At 41.4% G+C, this 24,133-nt stretch overlaps 1 protein-coding gene across 3 annotated transcripts in view; it reads right to left on the reverse strand.

The window, feature by feature from the left end:
• Positions 1–24,133, reverse strand: part of MFSD6 (major facilitator superfamily domain containing 6) — an 89,177-nt gene that overhangs the window by 47,151 nt on the left and 17,893 nt on the right. For 2 of the 3 annotated variants that reach the window (XM_070802150.1, XM_070802152.1), the window contains exons 2-3: positions 23,959–24,042; positions 14,349–15,957 (exon numbers count right to left, since the gene is read on the reverse strand). In XM_070802150.1, coding sequence (XP_070658251.1) covers positions 14,349–15,904 — 1,556 coding nt within the window. In that variant the 5' untranslated portion in view covers positions 15,905–15,957; positions 23,959–24,042. The remainder of the gene's footprint in view (positions 1–14,348; positions 15,958–23,958; positions 24,043–24,133) is intronic. The other variant, XM_070802151.1, reaches the window with a different exon arrangement.

The raw sequence follows: 24,133 nt of genomic DNA on the forward strand, positions 1-24,133 counted from the left end.
TAGCTTTGTTCGTAGTGATGCTTCCTAAGGCCCACTTGACTTCCCATTCCAGGATGTCTGTCTCTAAGTGAGTGATCACACCATTGTGATTATCTGGGTCATGAAGATCTTTTTTGTACAGTTCTTCTGTGTATTCTTGCCACCTCTTCTTAATATCTTCTGCTTCTGTTAGGTCCATACCATTTCTGTCCTTTATTGAGCCCATCTTTGCATAAATGTTCCCTTGGTATCTCTCATTTTCTTGAAGAGATTTCTAGTCTTTCCCTAATAGCCTCACTTTAATTTACCTCTCTAAGGACCACATCTCCTAATGCAGTCACATTCTGGAGTGTTGGGGATTAGGACTTTAACAGGTGAATTTCAAGGGCCACAATTCAGCTCAAAAATGACCTCTAAGCCTACTTACAACTCCAACATGAAAGAAAGTTGAGTAAAAAGTCCTAATTTGTTTTGCTCAAAAGCCATCTAGGCCTCCCCTGTGGTCCAGTGGTTAAGAATCTGCCTGCCAGTGCAGGGGACCTGGGCTTGATCCCTGCTCCAGAAGAGCCCACATGTCCTGGGGCAACTAAGCCCATGCACCGTAACTACCCAAGCCCGAGGACCCCAGAGCCTGTGCTCCACAGCGAGAAGTCAGCACAGAGAGGAGCCCACACATGGCAACTGGAGAGCAGCCCCCACGCCTTGCAACTCGAGAAGCCTGCACGTAACAACAAAGACCCAGCGCAGCTAAACAGAAAAAATACACACACTTGGCAAGTGTGACTGTAAGAAAAAGCCATCTGCTCCGTGGACCAGAAACGGAGCCTGTGCAAGCAGAGGCAGCTTCCCTGGGCCTCTGAAGTCAAAGGTCCGCACCCTTAGAGGAGGAGTGTTAGCATTTTGTACAACCCAATCTACTGTATTTACTCATTTATGTTATCTAGGGCATTGCTGTTTACTCTTCCAGAGCTGATGTAAAATGAAAGGCTTTGACAAACAGTGCTAATTAACACATTTTCACAAGGGGCAGTGCGACAGGGCGCCTGCTGCACCCGGGCTGAAGCGGTGGCATCCAGGGCACACACAACAGGAAGGGGACTTTTCTCAGGAGTGGTTCTGGGTCATACTACAGGCATTTTGAAAAGATCAAATAAGCATGTTAAGAAAAACACAAAACAGTGCGCAAATGTGTAAACTCCCATTAGGTACAATGCATATATCTCAGCAAGAGCAGCCAAGTCTTTTACAAATTCCATCTGAGCCAGCACATGGAGAAATGTTTAAGGTTTAGGATTCTAACATCCACTGAAGTCAGCAGGTGCTGGAGAAAGAACATTCTCCATACAGATCCCAGTGACTGCTGTCATCAATCACCTCCCCTATCACGGTCTGGTGTCACGGCATGGCCTGGATGAGTTGGCATGAATGGCTCTGTGTACATTTCTGACTTATCAGCAAAAACCACGAACACCTAAGTCCCTGGTGGGGTGGCCAGGGAGGAGTGAGATCTGACGTGTGGTTTTTCACATAGAGAAACCAAGCAAAGTAAAAAAATTAGATCATTAGCATCAACAAAGACACAACATCAAATCCAACCCCCTTGTTTCACAGAGACAAGAAAATGCAGGTCCAGAGAGGCAGGAGAGGGCCACCATTAGTAGGCCAGTGGAAGGCCAAGGGCCCTCTGCTCTGTGGCTCTTAGGCCGGTAACAAAGTGCTCTGCTCCTACTGCAAGGCCCCTGCGTAAAGTCAAACCTACACACGGGCTTGAAGAAACATCTCTGAATTGGATTCAGGAAGTTGGGTATATGTTTAGGTTGACTTTAGAAGATGGTTGGCTGGATGGCATCACCGACTCGATGGACGTGAGTTTGAGTGAACTCCAGGAGTTGGTGATGGACGGGGAGGCCTGGCGTGCTGAGATTCATGGGGTTGCAAAGAGACTGAGTGACTGAACTGGACTGACTGAAGATTTTAAACTTTGATGAGTCAGTAGGAATGAGGGAAGAGGAAAGTAGAAAAACAAAGGCCACTCAACAGCTGCCCAATATCCTGGATCACAAAAGAAACATTCACCCAGAAACAAAATTTTGGGATCCTAGATGGAATGGCTCAAAAGACCCTTTCTACTGATGCAGAACCAGAGACCTCAAGTACCAGTGCTGTGGTAGGACACAGGGTGAACCAGCATTTCTGCCTCCACCCACGGGCTGGAAAAGGGCTGCCTCCAGCAAGCAGACTTCTAAGTCAAATAATCAGAAGTTGACTGCATGGTTTGGGTTGGGTAAGGAGCAGAAGGGATTGCCTGGCGGCTCAGCAGGAAAGAATCCACCTGCAACGCGGGGGACCCAGGTTCCATCCCTGGGTTGGGCAGATCCCCTGGAGGAAGAAATGGCAAGCCATGCCCATGTTCTTGCCTGGAGAACCCCAAGGACAGAGGAGCCTGGTGGGCTATGGCCCATGGGGTCACAGAGCCACACACAACTGAGCCGCTAAGCGTGCACACACATTCAAATTGTAATGCCTACAAAAATATCATAGATTCATTTCTATTAGTGATCTAGAAATTGGAAATGGAAACAATGATTTTCTGATTTAGCCTAATTAGGAAACTGAGCATAAAACTGTTCCCCTATAAAAACTACAAGAATCTTCTTTGTGGAATAAAGTATATTACAGCTATTAGTAGCATTCCTGAGGTAGGGTAATAAAAATCAATCCTACACTCGGGCATTTGTGTTAAATAATAATAATAATAATTGATGTGTTTGCTGGTCTAGTCTTGGTTTGTTTTCTTTCCCAGTTTAATTGCACCTAACAGATAAACACTGGGGCTTCCCTGGTGGCTCAGAGGTTAAAGCGTCTGCCTAGAATTCAGGAGACCCAGGTTTGATCCCTGGGTCAGAAGATCCCCTGGGGAAGGAAATGGCAACCCACTCCAGTACTCTTGCCTGGAGAATCCCATGGAGGGAGGGGCCTGGTAGGCTACAGTCCATGGTGTCACAAAGAGTCCGACACGACTGAGCGACTTCACTTTCACTTTCAACAGATAAACAGTAGCCACAGAAGATAACCCTTAAGCCATTAGGCCGTTTGGGGCATCATATTCCCTCTGGCATTGCGTTTCTCCAGGCAGAAATCCACTCTGGAATGAAGTCCTTGAGTTATGAGTTAATAACACCAAAAGAGCATTAAAGATACAGCCACAACTTCATGTCCTGACTTTAGAATATAATTTTCTTCCCCTTACAAGCACTGAACTTGTCTCTTCCCGAAAGTCCTGCTCCATGGCACAGCTTCCAGAAGTAACGCTGATAGCGTCATGTGTCTTGTTTGAGGTAGGTGATTGCCCCAAATAGCTTTACTAGCTGAAGGGAAGGCAGGAGAGCGGAGGAGGAGGATGGTTACAGAAATCCCAGGCTGAAGTCAGCTGTTGTGCCAAGGTTTCCCACAAACATCTCTAGCTTCATTCTCTCTCCCAAGATCTAGACTCATAAACACAACTCCCCATTAGGCATCTTTCTCATCTAATAGGACCTCCACAAGTCCCATTCTTCAGAACTGATACCCCTTCCCTGGGTTTCCTTGCTTGGTGAGTGGCACCACCAGCCATTTGGTATCCAATTCACAAGATGACTCTTCTCACTCCACCTACAGTAGGCCCTGCCCCCCCAAAACTCTTGATTTTACTTGCTTTACTCTTCCAACTCCGAGTGTCTCAGGTACCTAAGTTAACACTTCTGTGACACCTAGTATTTTCCTTTTATGTTATGGTCCTCCACCCCCTACCAGACCGTGAACTCCTTGAGAGAGGAACCTTATCTGTCTTGTTCAGCACTGCATTCATAGAATAGAACCTGGCCACTTAATAAAGACTTCTTTAAAGAAATACTGAGAGAACGTAATATTTAACTGTGAATTAGCTCTGTTAATGAGGTATGATACCTAGTCATGTCTGATGGCTGGTCATCATACATACATTTCTGTATGATACCTAGTCATCATTAAAAACAGTTTTGCCACTTATATTCAGTGTGAATTGGTTTAATCACATTACTCTCTTCCTAACACTTCTTGAGGGTAGTTAATCCGGAGGAATGACAATTTCACTGGGGGTAAAAAAAAATAATTTGAGAGAATGGGGTATTTTAGAGGAATGGAGAGCTTACCAGGAAGACAAAAGAGGGTGGTTGGAACAGGTGAAAAAGTTGTATCGGACACTGCTCACTGAGAGCAGTCTGAGATGTGAGGCTCGGCTGCATAAAGGGGCAAAATACTCTCCAGTCTAAGACGGTGCCTACGAACCTACAAGGCAGCTGAGAACACAGGCTTTGGAGTCTGTGTGGTTGGTTTGAATTCTACCTCTGCTAGTTACTAGCTGTATGACTGTGGGCAACTTACCTTTGCACCTTGAAGTTCCCCACTCTATGATGGACATAGCAGTGCCTAACTCACAAGGATAAACGGGGGCTTGAAGACAAAACATTTCACACAGTGCCTTGGAGGGCACTTGGATGTAGTAAGTGTTGAAATGACAGTGTTAACAACTATTATTATTTTCTCAATATTATACTATAATTATAATGTTTGTTAAGTTTGGAGATTTCTTAATTTAAAATTTTTATTTTTTAATAAAATTTAAATTTTTTAATTTAAAAAATTTGCTATTCTGCAATTTTGAAGTTGCTAAAAAAAAAAAATTTTTATCTGGGATTGGTGGAAGGCACATCAACAAAGGTCATGCATGAGTCACCAGCTTGTGACTCAAGCAAGAAAGGACAACTCATTATTTATCTGAAACTCAGAGAACAAAGTAAAATGGGACTTCTCTAAAGTAGGGCAGAATAAACAATAATAAATGCTCCACCCAGAGAAGTGTTGCAGAAAGGGAACCCCTTCCAGGACCTGAGAGCGGGCTCTTGTCTAACATTCAGAAAGGAATTGTCCGGAAATGAATGGTCCAAGGAGACACAGCTGACAAACCATAAAACCTGAGACAGCGAGCCATGCAGCAGAGTCCTCCTGGCTTCCTTTAGCCTGTTGCTGTCCGCCCTTCCCAGTAAAGTCTCACGCTCTGTCAGCCGTGTCTCCCTGGACAATTCACTTCCAAGTGTTAGATCCCCTCTGGGGCCCTGGAAGGGGTCCCCCTTCCTGCAATAGAAGTGTTTTAAAGAAACATCAAGGCAGACATCTGTTCATGTCACCTCTTGCTCAGACTCACCAATGACTTCCCATTTCTCTCAGGGAAACACACTCTCTCTCAGTGGGACCCGGAGCCCTTGCACGAGCCCTGCCCACCTTGCTGACTTTATCACTCCTCACTCCTCGTTCAGGCGACATGCACACTTGTGGTTGGTTCCCTCATCTTCCCTGGGCGGCTTCTGTGCAAACACCACTCTGCTCAGATGTCCCTTCCTTAGAGAAAGCCTCTCTGTAAGCTCAAGCGGAAAAGTCGCCTCTTCTCAGTCACTCTGGGAACCTGAGTCCTGCATGAATTTTGCCACGTCGTCATTCATCATGATCAGAAATGAGATAATCTGTGTACTGTTCACTGTCTACCCCAATAGAAGGCTCGTCCTATGAGGACTGGCCTTTGTCTATCTCATCACACATTCCAAATATCCCCAAGACCTACAAAAGCGCCTGTCACATAGGGCATGTTTAAGAAACACGTGTTGAAGGAGTGAATTAATAACAACAGGAATAACACCACCTGTTGTTTACAGCTGAGCACTTACTATATGCTATGCATTATCTTATTAATCTTAACAATAGTATCAAGTCAGATACAATTATTACCACCATGTCACAAATGAGGAACCTGAGGCTTAACAAAGCTAAATTGCTGGCTTATCCAAGGTCAGATACAGTTGAGCACTTATTATATTGCTATGCATTACCTTATTAATCTTAACAACGGTATGAAGTTAGATACTATAGTAAGTGTGGGATTTGAACCCAGGTCAAACGCACACATGCACACATGTGTACTTTTACAGGTGAACCAGCAAAAAGAAGAACACAAGGAGACAGGAGAACTACTAGACGACCCAACACTCCTACCAGGGTTTGGGAAGATGACTAGGGTCAACCCTGGGCCAATTTACTTTCTGCTCCTGTTCATTCTCCTAAGTGGAGTGAAAGCCTGGCCAACATCCACAGTTATTACCAAGGACCATGCCAATCCTCCATTGCTGAGGTGACCTCGCTGCACTCAGCAGTCAACCACACCACACAGCCTCACAGTCCAAAACTACGGTCCCCAGACGAATGTAACTCGACACTGATTTTTCCTGAAAATGTCTGAGCTTCCTTCCATGTGTTATCTTTTTAAAGGAAAGAAAAAGTTAACAAGCTACTGTTTGTCAGCCTCCAGACTACGATTCGAAGATGTTGGTGACAGCAGACCAAAGGTGAAGAAGAGATGATTAATACTTGAGAAATAAGAATGGGGTGCGATTCTTCCAGTTGGAAAGGTTTTGGAGGGATATGCTATGAAGGAAGCTTGAAGAAAAATTCTTATCTACTATTCAAAGTATCCTATTGAAATTATATAATTAAAATCTACCAAGCATCACAAGAATAAGTAGAAATAAGTTAGCCACACTGCTTAGGCTTTTGACTTGCACAAAAAAGGCAGTAATTGACACTGTATGACTCAAGATAATTAAACAGCTGGTGCAAACACTCATACTTGGACTCACGTCAGCAATAAAATGCATGATCTCTGGGATATCACTTGACTTGACTTTTTAGTACCTTGATCTCTTAATATATAAAGAAATATTATAATTACTGCCCAAGTCAGGGTTATTTGATACATTTTGATATTAATTCTTAATGAGGTACTATAAATTTCCACCTGATTTCATTTTAAAGAAAAAGAACTAAGACCTGAAGCCATGATAACTATGTAAAAGTAGACTTCTAATCATTAAATGTGTGCTACTTAGGGAAAGCTATACGGGAGAGCCAGGTGCTCAATGGTAAAGAGTCCTGCCGATGCAGGAGATGAGGGTGAAATCCCTGGGTCAGGAAGATCCCCTGGAGTAGGAAATGGCAACCCACTTCAGTACTCTTGACTGGAAAATTCCATGGACAGAGGAGCCTGGTGGGCTACAGTCCACGGGGTCAGAAAGCGTTGGACCCAACTGCTGCTGCTGCTCTACTAAGTCACTTCAGTCGTGTCAGACTCTGTGCAACCCCATAGATGGCAGCCCACCAGGCTCCCCCGTCCCTGGGATTCTCCAGGCAAGAACACTGGAGTGGGTTGCCATTTCCTTCTCCAATGCATGAAAGTGAAAAGGGAAAGTGAAGTCGCTCAGTCGTGTCCAACTCCTAGGGACCCCATGGACTGCAGCCCACCAGGCTCCTCCATCCATGGGGTTTTTCAGGCAAGAGTACTGGAGTGGGGTAGTGGCACAAAATCTCAGTGTTTATTTTACCTGATATATAAAGATACAATATGTCTCCTTAGAACATATACAGCTTTAAACAAACATAAGCTCTCTCTCACTCTCTCTCACACACATATCTGGTTCCTTTATGGGAAGATAATTATATTGATTCACTATAAACAGACCTAAGCTTCAAGCTCTTTTCCAATCGAAAATACCAAAAAAGGGAGAGAATACATATATCTAGCACCAAGAATGGAAACTTTGAATATTTTGCTGTACTTCCTTAAAGAAACAAAATGTTACAGATAAACGGAGGGCTTCCCCTGCCCTCTTTCTTCCCCAACCAGTCCCCTTCTTTTTATGTCCTGTCTAGAAAGCTAGGGCTATATGAACTCAGGATGCATTTTCCCTCCATAAATTTAAGTGTTTTTTTTCCTATACAATTAGGCATATCCATAAAAGTATGTATAACTTTTGAAACGTATTGCTAAAATTTGCATAAGTGCACCAAACTGTGTATTATTTTGCTTTCTCCCCCATTCAACATCATGGTTGGAGAGCTTTCTATGTTGACATACTGATATAGTGCATTCCTTTCCTGCATACTATTCCATCTTACGACTATCTGACTCTGAATGCACCTATTCCCCAACTGATGAATATTTAGACCAGTTCTCTTTCTCACTGTTAGAAAGCTGCAGTAAGCAAGCAGCATCTTTGTACATGTCTCTCTGCACGTGTGTAAAAGTTTCTCTGATGGCTCATACGGTAAAGAATCTGCCTGCAACATGGGAGACCTGGGTTTGATTCCTAGGTTGGGAAGATCCCCTGGAGGAGGGCATGGCAACCCACTCCATTATTCTTGCTTGGAGAATTCCCATGGACAGAGGAGCCTGGCAGACTATAGTCCATGGGGTCACAGAGTCGGATACAACTGAGCAAATAAGCACTGCACACAGCAAAAGTTTCTCTAGGCAGGTAAGTATCTTAAAATGCAATTATCAAGCCATAGGAAATGTCCAACTTGTACATTACCATGGACTGCTGAATTGGTCTCCACAGTGGTTATCAAGCAACATAATCTACCAGAAGATTGGCTAAATAATAATAAAAAAAATCAAGAGAATTAATATATGCAAGTCACTGTTCTAAGCAATTAATGTGCTTTATCTCATTTAATTTTCATGAAAAAGAGGTTAATACTAATGATATTCCTACTTACAGATGACAAAACAGACATACAGAAAGTTATATAACTTCTCCAAGGCCACATGGTTCCAAGAGGCACAGTCAAGTTCTACACCAGCAACACGCCCCCAGTCCATGCTCGTAAGCACTGTGGACACTGCCTTTCACGAATAAGGACAGGAAGAGACCTTTCCCTGGAGACTGCAGCTATTTCCTTTCTCCATTTTCTTACTCTTGATCCCTGTTCCTTTCATTCCTTGTCCCTTTATTTTTCCCTCTCCCTTACTCACGTCTCCCTTGGTCCACTTGTAAACATGTCTAGAAGACCATGGCTCAGGTGATGGCATTGGAGGGGTGCTCAGAAAGGCACTTGCTCCTGAAGCAAGATGTGGAAACAGTTATAGTATCATATAGTTCCCCATAAACATGAGGATACAAGGATACCTACTTTAAACCATAAAAGAGACCAACATTTCAATAAGATCAGAAACTCAGAACAGAATCTTGGAGACAAGCATAACTGATTTTCCTCAGCCCATTTCTCTTCTTCAACAACAAGGCTTCCTTGCTCACTTTGCTCATGTTTCTGGTTTTAACTATCCCAAATCTGTATTCCCAACCCTAACCTCTTTTTGGGCTTTTATAATAGTCAACTGTCTGTTAGACACTCCCACAGAGATCTTTCAATTTTAAGGTAAACAAACCCATGACTGGATTCTGATGAACTTCCACCCTCTCCTCTGTTCTGTATCTTCTCAGATTTCCTCCTGGGTCTGGCAGAACCACTGCACCCAAACTGAAACCCGAAGGTCTCTCCATCACTTCTCACATCAAGTCGTTCCACTGATTCTACCTCCCACGCACACTCCCTCTCTGAACCTCTGCTGCTACTGCTGTATTCCAGGCCTAATCATCTCTCACTTGGACTGTTTTAAGAAACTTCTCAGTGGGCTTCTGCTTCCAAGTTCCCCACTGCGCTGCAAATAAATCAACACCGGTGGCTCTCCTTGGCTCCAAACCTTGCCACACTGCCCTACTGCACCCAGGATAAAGCTCCTTTCCTAATCCCAGCTCCCATCTGGCCTTCTCTCCCCCCATCTTTTCCAACCCCCTTCCTTTTAGTGTTCATCCTTGCATCCTATTAATCTAGGTTGTCCAGGCCTAAATAAACTCTTCAATTAAACTAAACAAGTATGCAGAGTTTTGATTTTTAAATGATAGAGTAATAGTTACTCCTTTAGATCATGTTTAATTTCAAACGAGACGGTTGAATGGCATCACCAACTCAATGGACATGACTTTGCGCTAGCTCCAGAAGATGGTGAAGGACAGGGAGGCCTGGAGTGCTGCAGTCCATGGGGTGGCAAAGAGTCGGACACGACTCGGTGACTGAACAACAATGACAACGTGAGAAATAAGCCTTATCATTTTTTTTCTATTGTGGTAAAGTCATTTTGTAAATAAAAAATAACATTCCACTAAGAAAAGAGAAGGAAAAAATGTTCAGGTCCATCCTCTGTTGTTGTTTTATTTTTTAAATCAAGAATTGAGTTATTCTATTTCCATTGTTTCCCTTCATTGTGGCGATTGCCAGTATAAGTTCGAAGCAGTTAAGGACAGTGGATGTCAGGATATGATCAGGGAAACAGGCACCAACCTTAATTCAGGGTGGTTAGATAGACACCGGAAGAGCTGAGAAGCCAGAGAACCTGGAGAAAGCTGCAGACAGCCTCCGCAAGGCCTAGGTCTGAAGGATGGGGGTGAGAGCTGCGTTACCAGAGCTCAAGGTCACAGCGCACAGAGCCACAGGTGAGCAGTGACTTGACAGGGCATGGAGGACTTGGGTTGACAGGAGGCAGGGCTGAGTCTGGGAGCAGGGCTGAGCACCGCAAAGCGGGGAACTCTGAGCACATCGAGTGAGGCCTGCAGAGGGCGGCCCTCAGTCTCCAGCTGAGTACTGGTCAACACCTGCATCTGAGCAAATCACCAAAGCCGGGGCAAGAACCACGTGAAAGGATTACAGGGAACAATCTCCAAAGTTCACCCAAGATGAAAGAGGGAAGGTTTTTCCCTTTCTTCACACCCTCTCATTCTCCACCTGGGCCTCTCACCAGCCTGGCAGTTACCACCCTGGCTGGAATACCTAGGTACACACCCCCAGACAGCTTAAGGCAATTGGTCTACATGTAGCTGGAGCATTAGGAGTTTTAAAAGCTCTCCCAGTGTGAGTCTACCATCTGAGCACCACTGCAGCAGTGGACCCAGAAGACCAGGGGCTGGGAGAAGCAGCTTGTGGAAGCCTGCACCGTGCCCCGCGAGGTGCAGAGAGGCCCCAAGAGCCAAGGGGGCCAGGATCAACAATGAGGCCAAAGAGGCAGGTAGAAACAAGGGAGAGGATACGAAGCAAGAAAGTCATAAACACAGCCCTAAATCTCCAGCTCCAGGTCAGCTCCCCTGACCTCACCAGCTGCGGTTTCCGCCCTCTTCTGATGCTGCCGGCTATCCCTCCAGTGACAGGCTGCTAACACTGCCCCACATGTCCTCAGCTGTGGGCCGGCGTCCCGCTATCTGCTCTGGCTCTCTCTGCAGCACCCACCAGGAATGTCTGTGTTCCTCCTCTTGCTAGTAGCATTATGTATTTCCCTCTCTCCTCCCTAAATGACCAGCCAACTCATTTGGATACTTGGCAACTATTTAGTAGTAATTAATGGCTAATGATGGTTAATATATTATCGCTTCCAGACAGTATTTGCATGACAAAACTGACTGAGTACAAGAATTTCAGGTCAAAGTCAGAATTGCTTGAGTAGATTTTTGTGTGTCCCTTAAAATGTAAGTCAATTTGAATTGCATAACATAGGTGATGGCCTAATATTAAATGGTAATGATTTTTGTTGTTCTTCTTAGTCACTCAGTCATGTGTGACTTTTTGTGACCCTATGGACTTCAGCATGCCAGGCTTTCCTGTCCTTCACTATCTCCTGGGGTTTGCTCAAACAAATGATTAATTGAAATGTATTTTGATCACAACTCTACTCATGGTTGCTGAAACATTCAACAAGGTGAATATAGCCTTAAAATACATTTATATTTCTAGATAAAGAAATCTAGTCATTGTCATTACATAAATTAGCCTAGAAATGTACTTGCTGTAAATACCAAAGTTTTGTGGGTTTGAATCAAAAGAAATTTACTTTTTTAGTGGAAATAGGAAGCATTATCCTATTTACCTGAGATAGCCACTTTCCAATGGGGACAAAATCCAAGACTGAAATCAGAAATCATTTACTCTGTGTGTGTTTAGACTGATAGATACGTTAGTCAATGAAAAATGGGGCCCAAACTGCAGAACTGTTACAATAGTAAGTGGTTCAAAATTGGACATGCTGTTTTAAACATTGTTTTCTGGTATCATGGTTTCTTCACTACAAACCTATATAAACTTACGAAAATCTACTTTTTAAAAATTCTTTTTGTTGCTGTTTTCTTAATTTATTTTTAATTGAAGAAAAATTACAATATTGTATTGGTTTCTGCCATACATCAACTTTTGACTACATTAGGATAGTTACAATTTTTGTGGTTATGCTGCCTCCTATAAACAAACCCCCATAAGATGGTCACAGAACACTGGAAAACATGAGTGCATATATGCGGGCCAGACAGATCTCTCCTTATGATCCTACAAGGGAAACATAAAGGCTATTCACAGAAAGATGATTTCTGTTTATCAGCGAATGCATGATATTCTTCCAATTAAAAAGTGAAACTGTCATCACTACATTTTTAAGCCCTCAAATCTCAACCACCACTAACCGGGCTCCAAAAATTCTCACCAAAAGAAACATATCCATTCTACCTAAACACGTGGGCATAATCTCACCACAGCTATCAGAATCAACAGGATAAAAATCCAAAAGCAGTAAATGACCACAAACTGATGGAATCCCAGTAGGCTTCTGGGAACAACAATGTGACCACAACAGCTTTCTTCTTCCATTACATCATTTAAGGAAAAAAAGATGCTTTTGTATGTAAAACTAGAAAATTAAGGTTAAGTGAGTCATTAGTTTTTATATAATGAGATATTAGCATTCATGTAATGAGTTTTTATGTAATGAGTTCTCTTTTATAAAAAGAAAACACAAGTGTGAAGTTTATGTAATTACCAAACCTAATAGTAAACCCGCTAGGATTCTATCATAAAGCTGTACACTAAAAAAAAAAAAGCTATATACTTTAGACAAAAGCCAAAGGTAGAAGAGACATTACTTTTCGTAGCATATGAGAAGACCTTAACAATTTCTGTGAAAATAAAACCTACATGCACACTCTGTACTGGGTCGACATTCAATTAACATTATTGAGTGATTAAATCATGATGTCTAGGAAAGCCACTCATGAGTAAGACCTAACAAGGTACCTTTCTGGGAATAAATGGCTGTGGTTTTTAAACACACTATTAGGTGAGAGGAGATCCTGCTCATACAACCCAACCAAGCTGAAGAAATTCATCACCGTGAGTCTAATTCATTACAGCGCAGACAACATAAACATGACCTGGACAAGGTTAAAGGACAACCCCAGACCATAATATCAGAAGGCTCTTTGCCGACTGGCCCCACTGAGTGTGCCTCAGGGACCCTGTGTCTCTGGTGGCTGTCCATACAGTGCCTGACTTTGTTTGTGACAACAAAGGGGTCAAAGATTTGAGACGGAGAAGGAACGGGACACAGCCTCCCAAAGCAAAATCAAACAAGGAAAAATAGCCACAATTGCATTGGGAAAAGAAAGATTCTAGGTTGAAACCTGACATTAGAAAATATTTTCTTCAGTTAGTCAAAGGAATATTAAAGGAAAAAAGATCAATGTTTCTCAGATCTTGCCAGCATCTATTTCTCCTTCGTAATTTCTCATAGAAACAGTAGATTTAAAGATTACCACATACACACAAACACACGTGGTTGCTTTTAATTACAGCAACTTCAAATTTTAGGGACAGACATGCCATGCCTTTCTGTGAGGTTTAAGTGTATCTGGCTCCACACTTTAGAGCCAAGAGCAAAGCAGAAAGACATAAAGAGCAAGGTACTATTCACACAACTTCAGACAAACATTAGTGGTAAGAAACTTTACATAAAAAATACTAGGTATTTATAGATTTTTCTGCTTAAAAGGATTACATGGGAAATTTTAGGTAGAAGAAAGATTTTTAAGTATCCCATGCTTTCATGGCAGATAAAAATGCAGAGACCCATGTAATAATCAGAAAAAATTATATAAGATGCTCTTCCATGTAATATCATGGATTAATGATTTTGGTGGGTCACATCACAGCCTTATTAAATATAATGGACATCTTCAATACACCAAATGTTCAAGGTGTTTCTGCATCAGCAAGTAGCTGAGAATAACTGAAGGCTGAAAAAACATAATCCTCTTTATCTACTTAAACCCTTCTTCATAAATGTCTTAGACAGCTGGACCCTTCAAGGTCCATAGAGTAACAGAGTCGACTAAATTGGTGCTTATATACTTGCAAACGTTTAATGTAAGAGTCCCTTAGCATACAGAGGGGAAATATCATATATTGAGATAATTCAACTAGGTTCATCATTTCCTTCCTTTTGATTCTATTTTAAAGAGAAAGAGCAACCGAAATTGCCACTCCCACCTAAACCTTACCCCCAACACAAATTATAAATGTGCTCAAAGGATCTTACAAACTATGAAAAGATAGAGTTCAACTGCGAGGGGCAGCAACAGTAGGCATGCTCTTACCTGATGTGGCCAATCAGTTCAATAAGCTTGTGACTAAAAAAATAAGCTGTCAGCTCAGACACATGGCTCAGGACTGAACAGACCCCAAAGAGAGTTGTTGTTCCATTCAGGTCCTCCAAATGCCAGTAGAGAAAGGTGAACACGAAGCCATATCCGAAACCCATAAACCAAGCCACGAACAACACGGAGCCGTACTGCACACTGCAAAGCAGCCTGATCAAGTCCCAGAAGCTGAAGGCCTGCGAGTGGCTGGTGGCGGTCGGTGTCTCCTCAGAGGACTCCATGGAGCTGTTCCGCTCCACCTGAGGGATCTCTACCTCTTTCCCTTTACTTTCACTGTTTTTGAAGTGGCTGTAGCGGAACCGGAACTGAGTAGCAACAATCAAGGCCATGGTCATGAGAACCCCAAAGACGAAGAAGACGATCTGGTAGTTCCGGTACTCGGGCGGCTTACAGCCCTTCCCTTCGATGAGCACGTCTACGTGGGTGTAGTCGATGCCGATGCCCACAGACAGCATGGCCAGGCCCCAGCCCAGGGACCCCCACATGCGCTGCAGGCCGTAGCGGTCTCTGTGCTTCCCCAGGTACTGGAGTGTTACTGTGTCCACGATTGTGACGGAGGAGGCACTGAAAAACTCTCCTATGACAACAACTACCAAGACCACCAAGAAGATGGCCTCCACTTCTTGTTGATCATAAACAAGAGTGACTCGGTCAGAAGGTACAGACTTGGTGGTCGTGACCATAGAAGTGGTTGTCTCCCTGGCTGAATTTCCTGGCGGGGTAGAGGAGGTTGCAGTGCTTGAGTTCAAGGTCACAATATGGTCAATAATTTCATCAGTCTGAGTCTGCAGAGTGGGTGCACTGGTCTTGTTTGGAGCTGTCGAGAAGATGACAGTTTCTGTGACGTTGGGCCCCACTTCTGACATCACTGGCCCACCATAAGGAAGCAGTTGCCTTTTGTCACGAATTCTTGGGGAGGTGGTAATGAAAGAGACAATGGAGGAATTCGTCGGCAGGATAGTGAATGGGTGACTTGAATTGGTGGGATGAACTGTCGGGGGGATCTTTGGTACACATCGCAAGGTAGCGGGTTTGACAAATCCAATGCCCAGGTTGAATAAAACCCAACACAAGAGAGAAAAGAGGAGGACGATTTTGCCTTTTTTAAAGCGATCTGCAACTACACCCCAAAAGGGGGCACTGCAGAATTCAATGAAGTATCGAATACCTACCAGCAGTCCACTCTGGCTGGGTGACATTCCCAGCTGCTTGTAATACACAGGCAAAAGGGGGTAGAGAGAGCCATATGCAGAGTAAAAGAAAAAATAAAAGACCTTGGAAATGAGAAGATCATTGTTTATCTTAACGCAGTGTTTCTCTATCCAGTCTATTTCCTCCTCGGGAATAGCAGCTGTTTCAGAGGGGGACGGCGTTTCATTTGAAGGTGGTTCTGGTTCCCTGGAAATACCATTAAAAGGATCAGCAAGCACGTATTTCCTCTTCTGTTCCTCTTCATCATCGGTTAAGATGGCAACTTTATCATCTGTCGCCATGGCTTATCACCACCATTAGAAAGTTGACGACCTTCAAAATTTTGGCTGTTGATCTGTAAAGTAAAATTTAAAAGAAGGCTTAGTATGAAAATGATAACATTTAAACATAAGAGTTTCACCTTGTAGGAAATAGAGGAGTTTCAAACTACAGCTAAAAATAATAATTGTGAGAGAGAACTATCACCATTCACTTGCAGCCATACAATAATGATAAGGAAAAATAACTTTACAAAAATCAAGTGCTCTCTCTGTGGCCACTGACTGGCTATAAGTACATCTTCTAATGGTTCATTCTTCAGGTTCATTCTCAGTCTTTTCACTGATTCCTAGGGAAAATGTACAAATAATAGGGATTACGTCTAAACCAAAGAGTGGGTAAACAGTATTTACAGTTTCTCGAGTTTACTTTTCAAACAAACCCATTGCACTATGAAGTCTAGAATGCTTAGAAAATAAAGGCAGCTAAAACCATTTCAGTTTCTAGGGGAAAAAAACAGAAATAAGCCCTTAACCATGACTACAAATGTGATGAGAAAAAGGGACCCAATCGTACATTTGCATCTGCAGTTGGTCACTACAGCCATAACAACGATATCCTGATAAGGAAGTAGTCCTTACGTTGCTTATATCACATACATTTTCTTTTTTTTTTCTCTCTCTTTTTTTTTACATACATTTTCCAGATGTGCTTTTATAGACTGTAGTTTAAGAAAATGTCAGAAAAACAGCAGATAGCATTTACTGAGCACGTACTCTGCACCAGACAACACTGAAAGGCCTTTAAATGTGTTAATTCACATTCATCACAATATCTCTACTGTCTTCTCCATTTTACAGATGAGAAAAAATGAGGCGTAGTGAGTTTAAATAACTCACATGTGCACAACACGGATTTGAACTCCAATATTATGATTTTAGGCTTCCCATATGGCTCAGTGATAAAGAATCCACCTGCCAATGCAGGAGATGCAGGTTCAATCCCTGGATCAGGAAGATGCCCTGGAGAAGGAAATGGCAATCCACTTCAGTATTCTTGCCTGGGAAATCCCATGGACAGAGGAGCTTGGGAAGCTACAGTCCATGGGGTCGCAAAAGAGTCAGACATGACTTAGCAACTAAAACAACGACATTATGGCTTTAGGACATATACTCTAGTATAGCACACTAAACTGCCAAATATCACATTTTGGATAATAAAGTGCTATTAAATCTTTTTATGAGACAGGGTGTTTCATATGAAAGATAAGCAATATAACAAAGGGATAAACTTATCGGAACAATGCCACATTCCCCGGAATGTCCTTTTCTTCTATTATACAAATGATTAAAGAGTTCAAAAGGTCTTGCTTACATCAAGATTTGTCAAGGTGCAATGAGTATATTTGTATGTAGGAGGTGTACATATTAAATATCTATTAATTCCTTTCATCTTCTTTACTAGAGAGAAATAACTCCACCCTTTGAAGTACATTTTGCTCTCCCTTTTCCCAAAATGAGAAGTAAATTTCTGAAGATCTTCCAAAATCATGCTTGTAAACATTTAAAAATCTCTACCTAGCTCCAGGCAGACAGTAGAAACATAACGTAATGAGGCCTGTGTAATAAGTCAAATAAGTCAAATTATCTTTTACCACCAAAAGCCAGGTGTCAACATAGTTCTAGCTTTGAAAATGTTCATATATTTCTCTTTTTTTTTGGTTAAGTTTTTTTTTTAATCTGAGGTAAAAATTAAAATTCATGTAACAAAATTAAATTCATGTAACAAAAAATGAGCCATTTTATTTTTTTTCTTTTATTTTTTTTTCAGATTTTTATTTTTTTTATTATTTTTTTAAATTTTATTTTATTTTTAAACTTTACAATATTGTATTAGTTTTGCCAAATATCGAAATGAATCCGCCACAGGTAAAGTGAATGATTCAGTGGAATGTAGCACTTTCACAATGTTGTACAGCCATCACCTCTCTCTAGTTCCCAAATCACAGTTTTCTTAATCATGGAAAACTTTTTTCATCTCCCACAAAACTTGAAGGAAAAGCAAAATCCAACCTTCTGCTGCCAGGCTAAAAGATTTTCCTCACTGTTCTCTATTATTTTTCTTTCATCATTAGTGCCTCCACCTACTCAAGTCAGCACCTCCAATTCTATTTCATCACCTGAAAAACACAGTCATTCTCCTTTGGACTTATTTTCTAAATTAATTTAAGTTTGAGTTCAAACTTCAAAGAAATATTTGTCATTTTTAAAATGTATAAAAATCACACGACACTTCTGGTAAAAATGGCAGATTGAGCACATCTTTTTACTGCATCCCTAAACCTGACTCAAACGGCAACACCAACAAACACCCACGCTTTTAAAGTCATAATCCAAGCTGTGAAAATTAAAAGGTACATAATAGCAATAAAATAAAATTCTGGAAGCCAAAACATAGACAACTGGTAAATAATGGTGAATCTGAGAAAACTGGAACCCTGGTTGACAGTAGGGAAAGCCAAGAACAATAAATTACCATTCCTCAGAGTCCCTCAAAGGCTCACAGGTTGGCCATATGAGGTTTATCTGCAAGTAAGAGGGTATGTGTTTAAGTGGGGGTTGCTGCTAACAACAGAATTAATGGAAAGTCTGGACTCCAGTGCAGAAGGCTCAGTCCCCTTCCCCTCTCCACCTAGCTAGCCAATCAACTAGAGGATATCCCTCTGGAGAGGATAAAACGGAGTTCTTGAGTCATAGAGGACCAGTAACAGCTGAGATTACGGCACCGTACTGAAAAGAGGGGGCCGCTGAGTGAACATACACATCCGAGATTCAAGCCCTGGCCTGGACCCCAAGCCCTATCCCACTTGCCACACTAGGTTCTCAGAGGCTGGAAGGGTCTTCCCTGGAGAATTTGACCAACCCAAGAGAAATGACCTCTCAGTCATGATATTGAAACCTCCCCAACTAAACTATCCAACCAAATCACTCCACACAGGAGCTCAGGGTCTTAACAAGCCCTGTCACTAAATGTGAGCAGTCACCAAGAATTCTAAGACATTTAACAAATGGCTCTTACAGGAAAGAGGGAATCAAAACAGACAGGAAAAAAAATCAATATGGAGAAAACAGAAGTTCTATGAGGAGGAAAATAGTTCTTAAATATAACATTAATATTTTCATAAATAAGATACATACATGCTACAAACATGCTTGAAACAAATAAAAAAAAATAGAAAGTTGAAGAACAGAAATAATAGAAAGTCTCAGCAGTGTAAGAAATATATATATAAAGAAAAACAAAATGGAAATGTTAGAACTGGAAAATACAATAACCAAAACACAAAAACTCTATGGATGGACTCAACAGCAGAATGGAGGAGAGGGAAGAATCAGTGAACTGCAAGTATAATAGAAATTATACAATCTTAACAACAGAAAGAAAATAGATTGAAAAAAAATTAACAGGGCTTCAAGGACCTGTGCGACTATAACAAAAGATTGAACATTAATGACATCAGAGTCCTTAAAGGAGAAGAGAAAAAGAGCAGCGCTGAAGTATTCAAAGAAACAAAGGCTGAAAACATCTCAAAAGTGGCAAGAGACATGAACCTACAGATTTAAGAAGCTGAATGAACTCTGAACAAGTGAAACCCACACCAAGACACAACATAGTCAAACTGTAAAAACCAAACACACAAAAAATCTTGAGGGCAGAGACAGAAATCACAACTTACCAACAGGGGAAAAACCATTCAAATGATAGAATGTTTGTTTCTTTAAAACCGGACCCAAGAAGAAATACAATATTTTTTAAATGCTGAAAGAGAAAAATTGTCAAGCAAGAATCCAGTATCCAGAAAAAGAGACAGTCCAAAACCCAGGAAACTATGGACCAGTATCCCTTATGAACACAGACATGAAAATCCTTAACAAAGTATTAGAAAATTTAGCAAGAAGAATTGTGCATTATGACCCTGTGGGATTTATTCCAAGGATGCAAGGCTGCTGCAGTACTTGAAATTCAATCCATATAATCCACCATATAAACAAGCAAAGGAAAAAAAAAGGTATCATGGTCCTAACAACTGATGCAGAAGAAGCGTTTGACGAAATTAAACACTCATTCCTGAAAAGTCTCAAAAAATTGGAATAAAAGGGATCTTCTTCAACTCAATAAAGATCTCCTACAAAACCCCACAGGTAGCATTACTTTTAATGGTGGAAGACTGAATGCTTTTTCTCTAAGATAGGGAAGAAGGGAAGATGTTCTCATCACTCTTAGGCAACGTCGTGGTGGAAGTTCTAGCCAGTGCAATACAGGGAAAAACAGGAAACAAAAAGTATATAGATCAAAAAGGAAGAAACTGTCTCTGTTTACAGTGGCACGATTGTCCATGCAGGAAATCCCAAGAAATATAAAAAGCTTCTAGAAAGAAGAAATATTTCAGTATAAATTAACAAAACATGTACAGGACTATAAGCTGAAAAACTACAAAATGCCAGTAAAAGAAAGAAATCTGAAGAAATGGAGAGCTATATCATGTTCATGGGCTGCAACACTCAACACAGTAAAGACTTCAATTATTCTCAGATTTATATACAAGTTTAACACGGTCCCTATCAAAATCTCAGGAAGGCTTTCTGGGAATTTGGGTGAGATCACTCTAAAATTTGTCTGAACAGGAAAAGGAATTAGAATAGCTAAAGCTGGTGTCTCAGATGGTAAAGAGTCTGCCTGCACTGCGGGAGACCCGGGTTCGACTCCTGGGTCAGGAAGATCCCCTGGAGAAGGAAATGGCAATCCATTCCAGCACTCTTGACTGGAAAATGCCATGGACAGAGGAGCCTGATAGGCTACAATCCATGGGGTCGAAAAGAGTCGGACACGACTGAGCGACTTCACTTCACTTTAAAGCAACATTGAAAAAGATTTATCACCTGAAGTGAAGTCGCTCAGTCGTATCTGACTCTTTGGGACCCCATGGACTGTAGCCTGCCAGGCTCCTCCGTCCCTGGGATTCTCCAGGCAGGAATACTGGAGTGGGTTGCCATTTCCTTTTCCAGGAGATCTTCCCGACCCAGGGATCGAACCCAGGTCTCCCGTATTGCAGGCAGATGCTTTTACCATCTGAGCCACCAGGGAAGCAACATTGAAAAAGATTTATCACCTAGCCACATACTAATCAGGCTGTGTGATGCTGGCAGAAGAACAGACACATAGATGAGTGGGACAGAGCAGAGAGCCCGAGAATAAATCTATGCAAACATGTCCAAGTGATATCTGACAAAGATGCAAAAACAATTTGGTGAGAGAAAGATGATGACCTTTTCAACAAACAGTGCTGGTGCAATTAGACATCAGTAGGCAAAAAATAAATGGCTCATACGTTATATGAACACTCACTCAAAACACATCATGGATTTGAATGAAAAACTATAAAACTTTTAGGGGAAAAAGACCCCTAGATTCTAGTGCTAGGCAAACAGTTCTTAGACTTAATACCAACAGCATGACTCATAAAAGGAAAAATTGATAAATTAGACGTTATCAAAATTAAAAACTTTTGGCCGAAACCAACACAATATTGTAAAGCAGTTATTCTCCAATTAAAAATAAATTGATTTTTTAAAAATTAAAAACTTTTGCTCTGGGAAAGACTCTATTAAAAGAATGAAAAGAGGACTTTTCCTGGTGGCCCAGTGGTAAAGAATCTGCCTTCCAGTGCCGGAAAAGTGGTTTCAATCCCTGGTCCAGGAAGATTCCATATGCTGAGGGGCAGCTAAGCCCATACACCACACGAAGACTCATCACAGCCAAAAAAGACAAGACAAGACAAGCTGTAGACTGGGAGAAAATATTTGCAAGCCACATATTCAACAAAGGGCTAGTAGTATCTAGAATATGTAAAGAATTCTCAAAACTCAACAGAAAATATACCAAACAATCCAATTAAAAAACAGACAAGACATGAAGAGACATTTCATCAAAGAGAATATATAGGATATACAGATGCAAATAAACTTGTGAAAAAATGTTCATTGTCACTAACCATTAGGACATAAGTTAAAAACATGATATACCACTACGTATCTATAAGAATGGATAAAATAAAAAATAGTAACAACACCAAATTCTAACATCAATAAAGAGAAATTAGATCATTCATACATTGCTGTTAGGGATGTTAAATGGTACAGCCACTCTGCAAAGCAGTTTGGCAATTTCTTATAAATTTAAACAGTGACTAGTGACCCAGCAATTTCACTTTTGGGCATTTATCCCAGAAAAGTGAAAGCTTATTTTCACACAAACACCTGTTCACAAATAAAGCAGCTTTATTGTAATAGCCAAAACCTGGAAACAGCGTAGGTGTCCATTGCGGATGAATGGTTAAACAAACCGTGGCACCTCAATACCACTGAAAACTGTTCAGCAATAAAAGGGAATAAATGACTGACACAGTAACCTGAATAAATCTCCAGAGAATTAAAAAGAGAGAAAAAAGCCAATCTCAAAAGATGATGTACTCCATGATTCCATTCACAGACCATCCTAGGAGTAACAGAAGTACTGGTGTGGAGAACACAAGAGAGACTGCCGGGGCTCACCAGGAGTGGTGTGGGAGGGGGAGGAGATGGCTGCAAAAGTGTGACAGGAGGGCTCTGGTGCCCTGAAAGTGCTCTGCATCTCGACTGTATCAATGTCAGCTGTTCTCCTAATGGTTTTGCAAGATGTTACCACTGGGGAAAAGTGGGTACTGGATCAATGGGCTCTCTCTGTATTATTTCCTATAATTGTATGTGAATCTACAATTATCTCAGAATAAAACAGGTTAATTTTAAAAACTCAAGATAGCAGTTACCCTGGGGTGAGGTAGTAGCTAGAAGAAGGTCTGGGGTCCTGATAATTGTTTTCTTTTTTAATCTGGATCTTTTATTAAATGGAAGTGTTCACTTTGTAAGAAGTCAGTGAACTATATTATTTTTCAACAGAAAATTAACTTGGGGTGGGGTGGGGTGGGAAGGGGGTTCAAGAGGGAGGGGATATATATACATACATACACACACATATACTCAAGGCTAATTCACATTTTTGTATGGCAGAACCAGCACAACATTGTAAAGCAATTATCCTCCAATTAAAAATAAAATTAAAAAAATAAAGTGAAGCACAGAAACAAAAATGAACTTAAAGACTTAAAATATAAAAAGAAAAGAGATGAAAGTACAAGAGAAAAGACAATTATAGGATCACCCAGAAAGACAGGTATCTAAAAAACTGCAACTCTGAGACAAAACAGAGAAAATGAAGAGATGGGAATTCTTTAATTCAAGAAAATTTCTCAGAACTGAAATATATGAGCTGTCTGAAATGACCATGGAGTACTTGACATCGTGGATAAAGCAGACCCAAGCCAAAGCACATGAGCAAGCTCTCAGAACTTGAGAACAATCGGATAGTCCTACAAACTCTTAGAGGATAAAATGTGTCACATACTAAGGACCAGGAACCAGAATGGCTTCAGGAGTCCCAGCAATAACCCTGGAAGCTATTCCCAACCAAATTATCACTCAAGTTTATAGGGGGAAAAAGACACTTTACATACGAATTTCTCAAAAAACAAATGCACCTCTCGTATATCCTTTCTTAGGTTGAGCACCGCCAAAACAAGGGAATAACACAAGAGAGAGTAAGACATGGAATTTAGAAAGTAAGAGAACTAACACAGGAGAGAGGCAAAGGAAAGATGGTGTGCTGGTGGCTAGAGGTCCTAGGCTGGCGCAAAGGGCAGGTGTCACTGGGGCAGGTCTGTAGGCACCAAGCAGATGCTTTGTCAGCAAAGTGACATCGCCAGGATACCAGTACCTCTGAATGTCCTAAGGTCAGACCATTGCTGAGAGTTTAGGGATTAATTACTGGTAAGTGTAGAGAAAAGTAAATAAAACCCTATAAGAAAACAAAAAGTTGCACAGGAAAAGACAAATAATCATACTTCACTATTCATACATGTCTCAGCTACATGGTCACAGTGATGTAAGCAGTGAGTAGTAAACTATTCAAAATTGCCACGTACCTATATGAAGAAAACAGGGAAATGAGAAGGCTGAATGCGCATGGAGAGCCGAGGCAGGATGGACACTTAGCTCTGTATCTTCCACTGTGGGAAAACAATAGATAATGCCTTCATTTAAAAACCACGAACTTAGAATACCAGCTTTTTATTTCAAAACACACTGGTAAATATCAGA

The sequence above is a fragment of the Bos indicus genome, chromosome 2, assembly GCF_029378745.1.
Source record: "Bos indicus isolate NIAB-ARS_2022 breed Sahiwal x Tharparkar chromosome 2, NIAB-ARS_B.indTharparkar_mat_pri_1.0, whole genome shotgun sequence".
Taxonomy (NCBI): Eukaryota; Metazoa; Chordata; class Mammalia; order Artiodactyla; family Bovidae; genus Bos; species Bos indicus.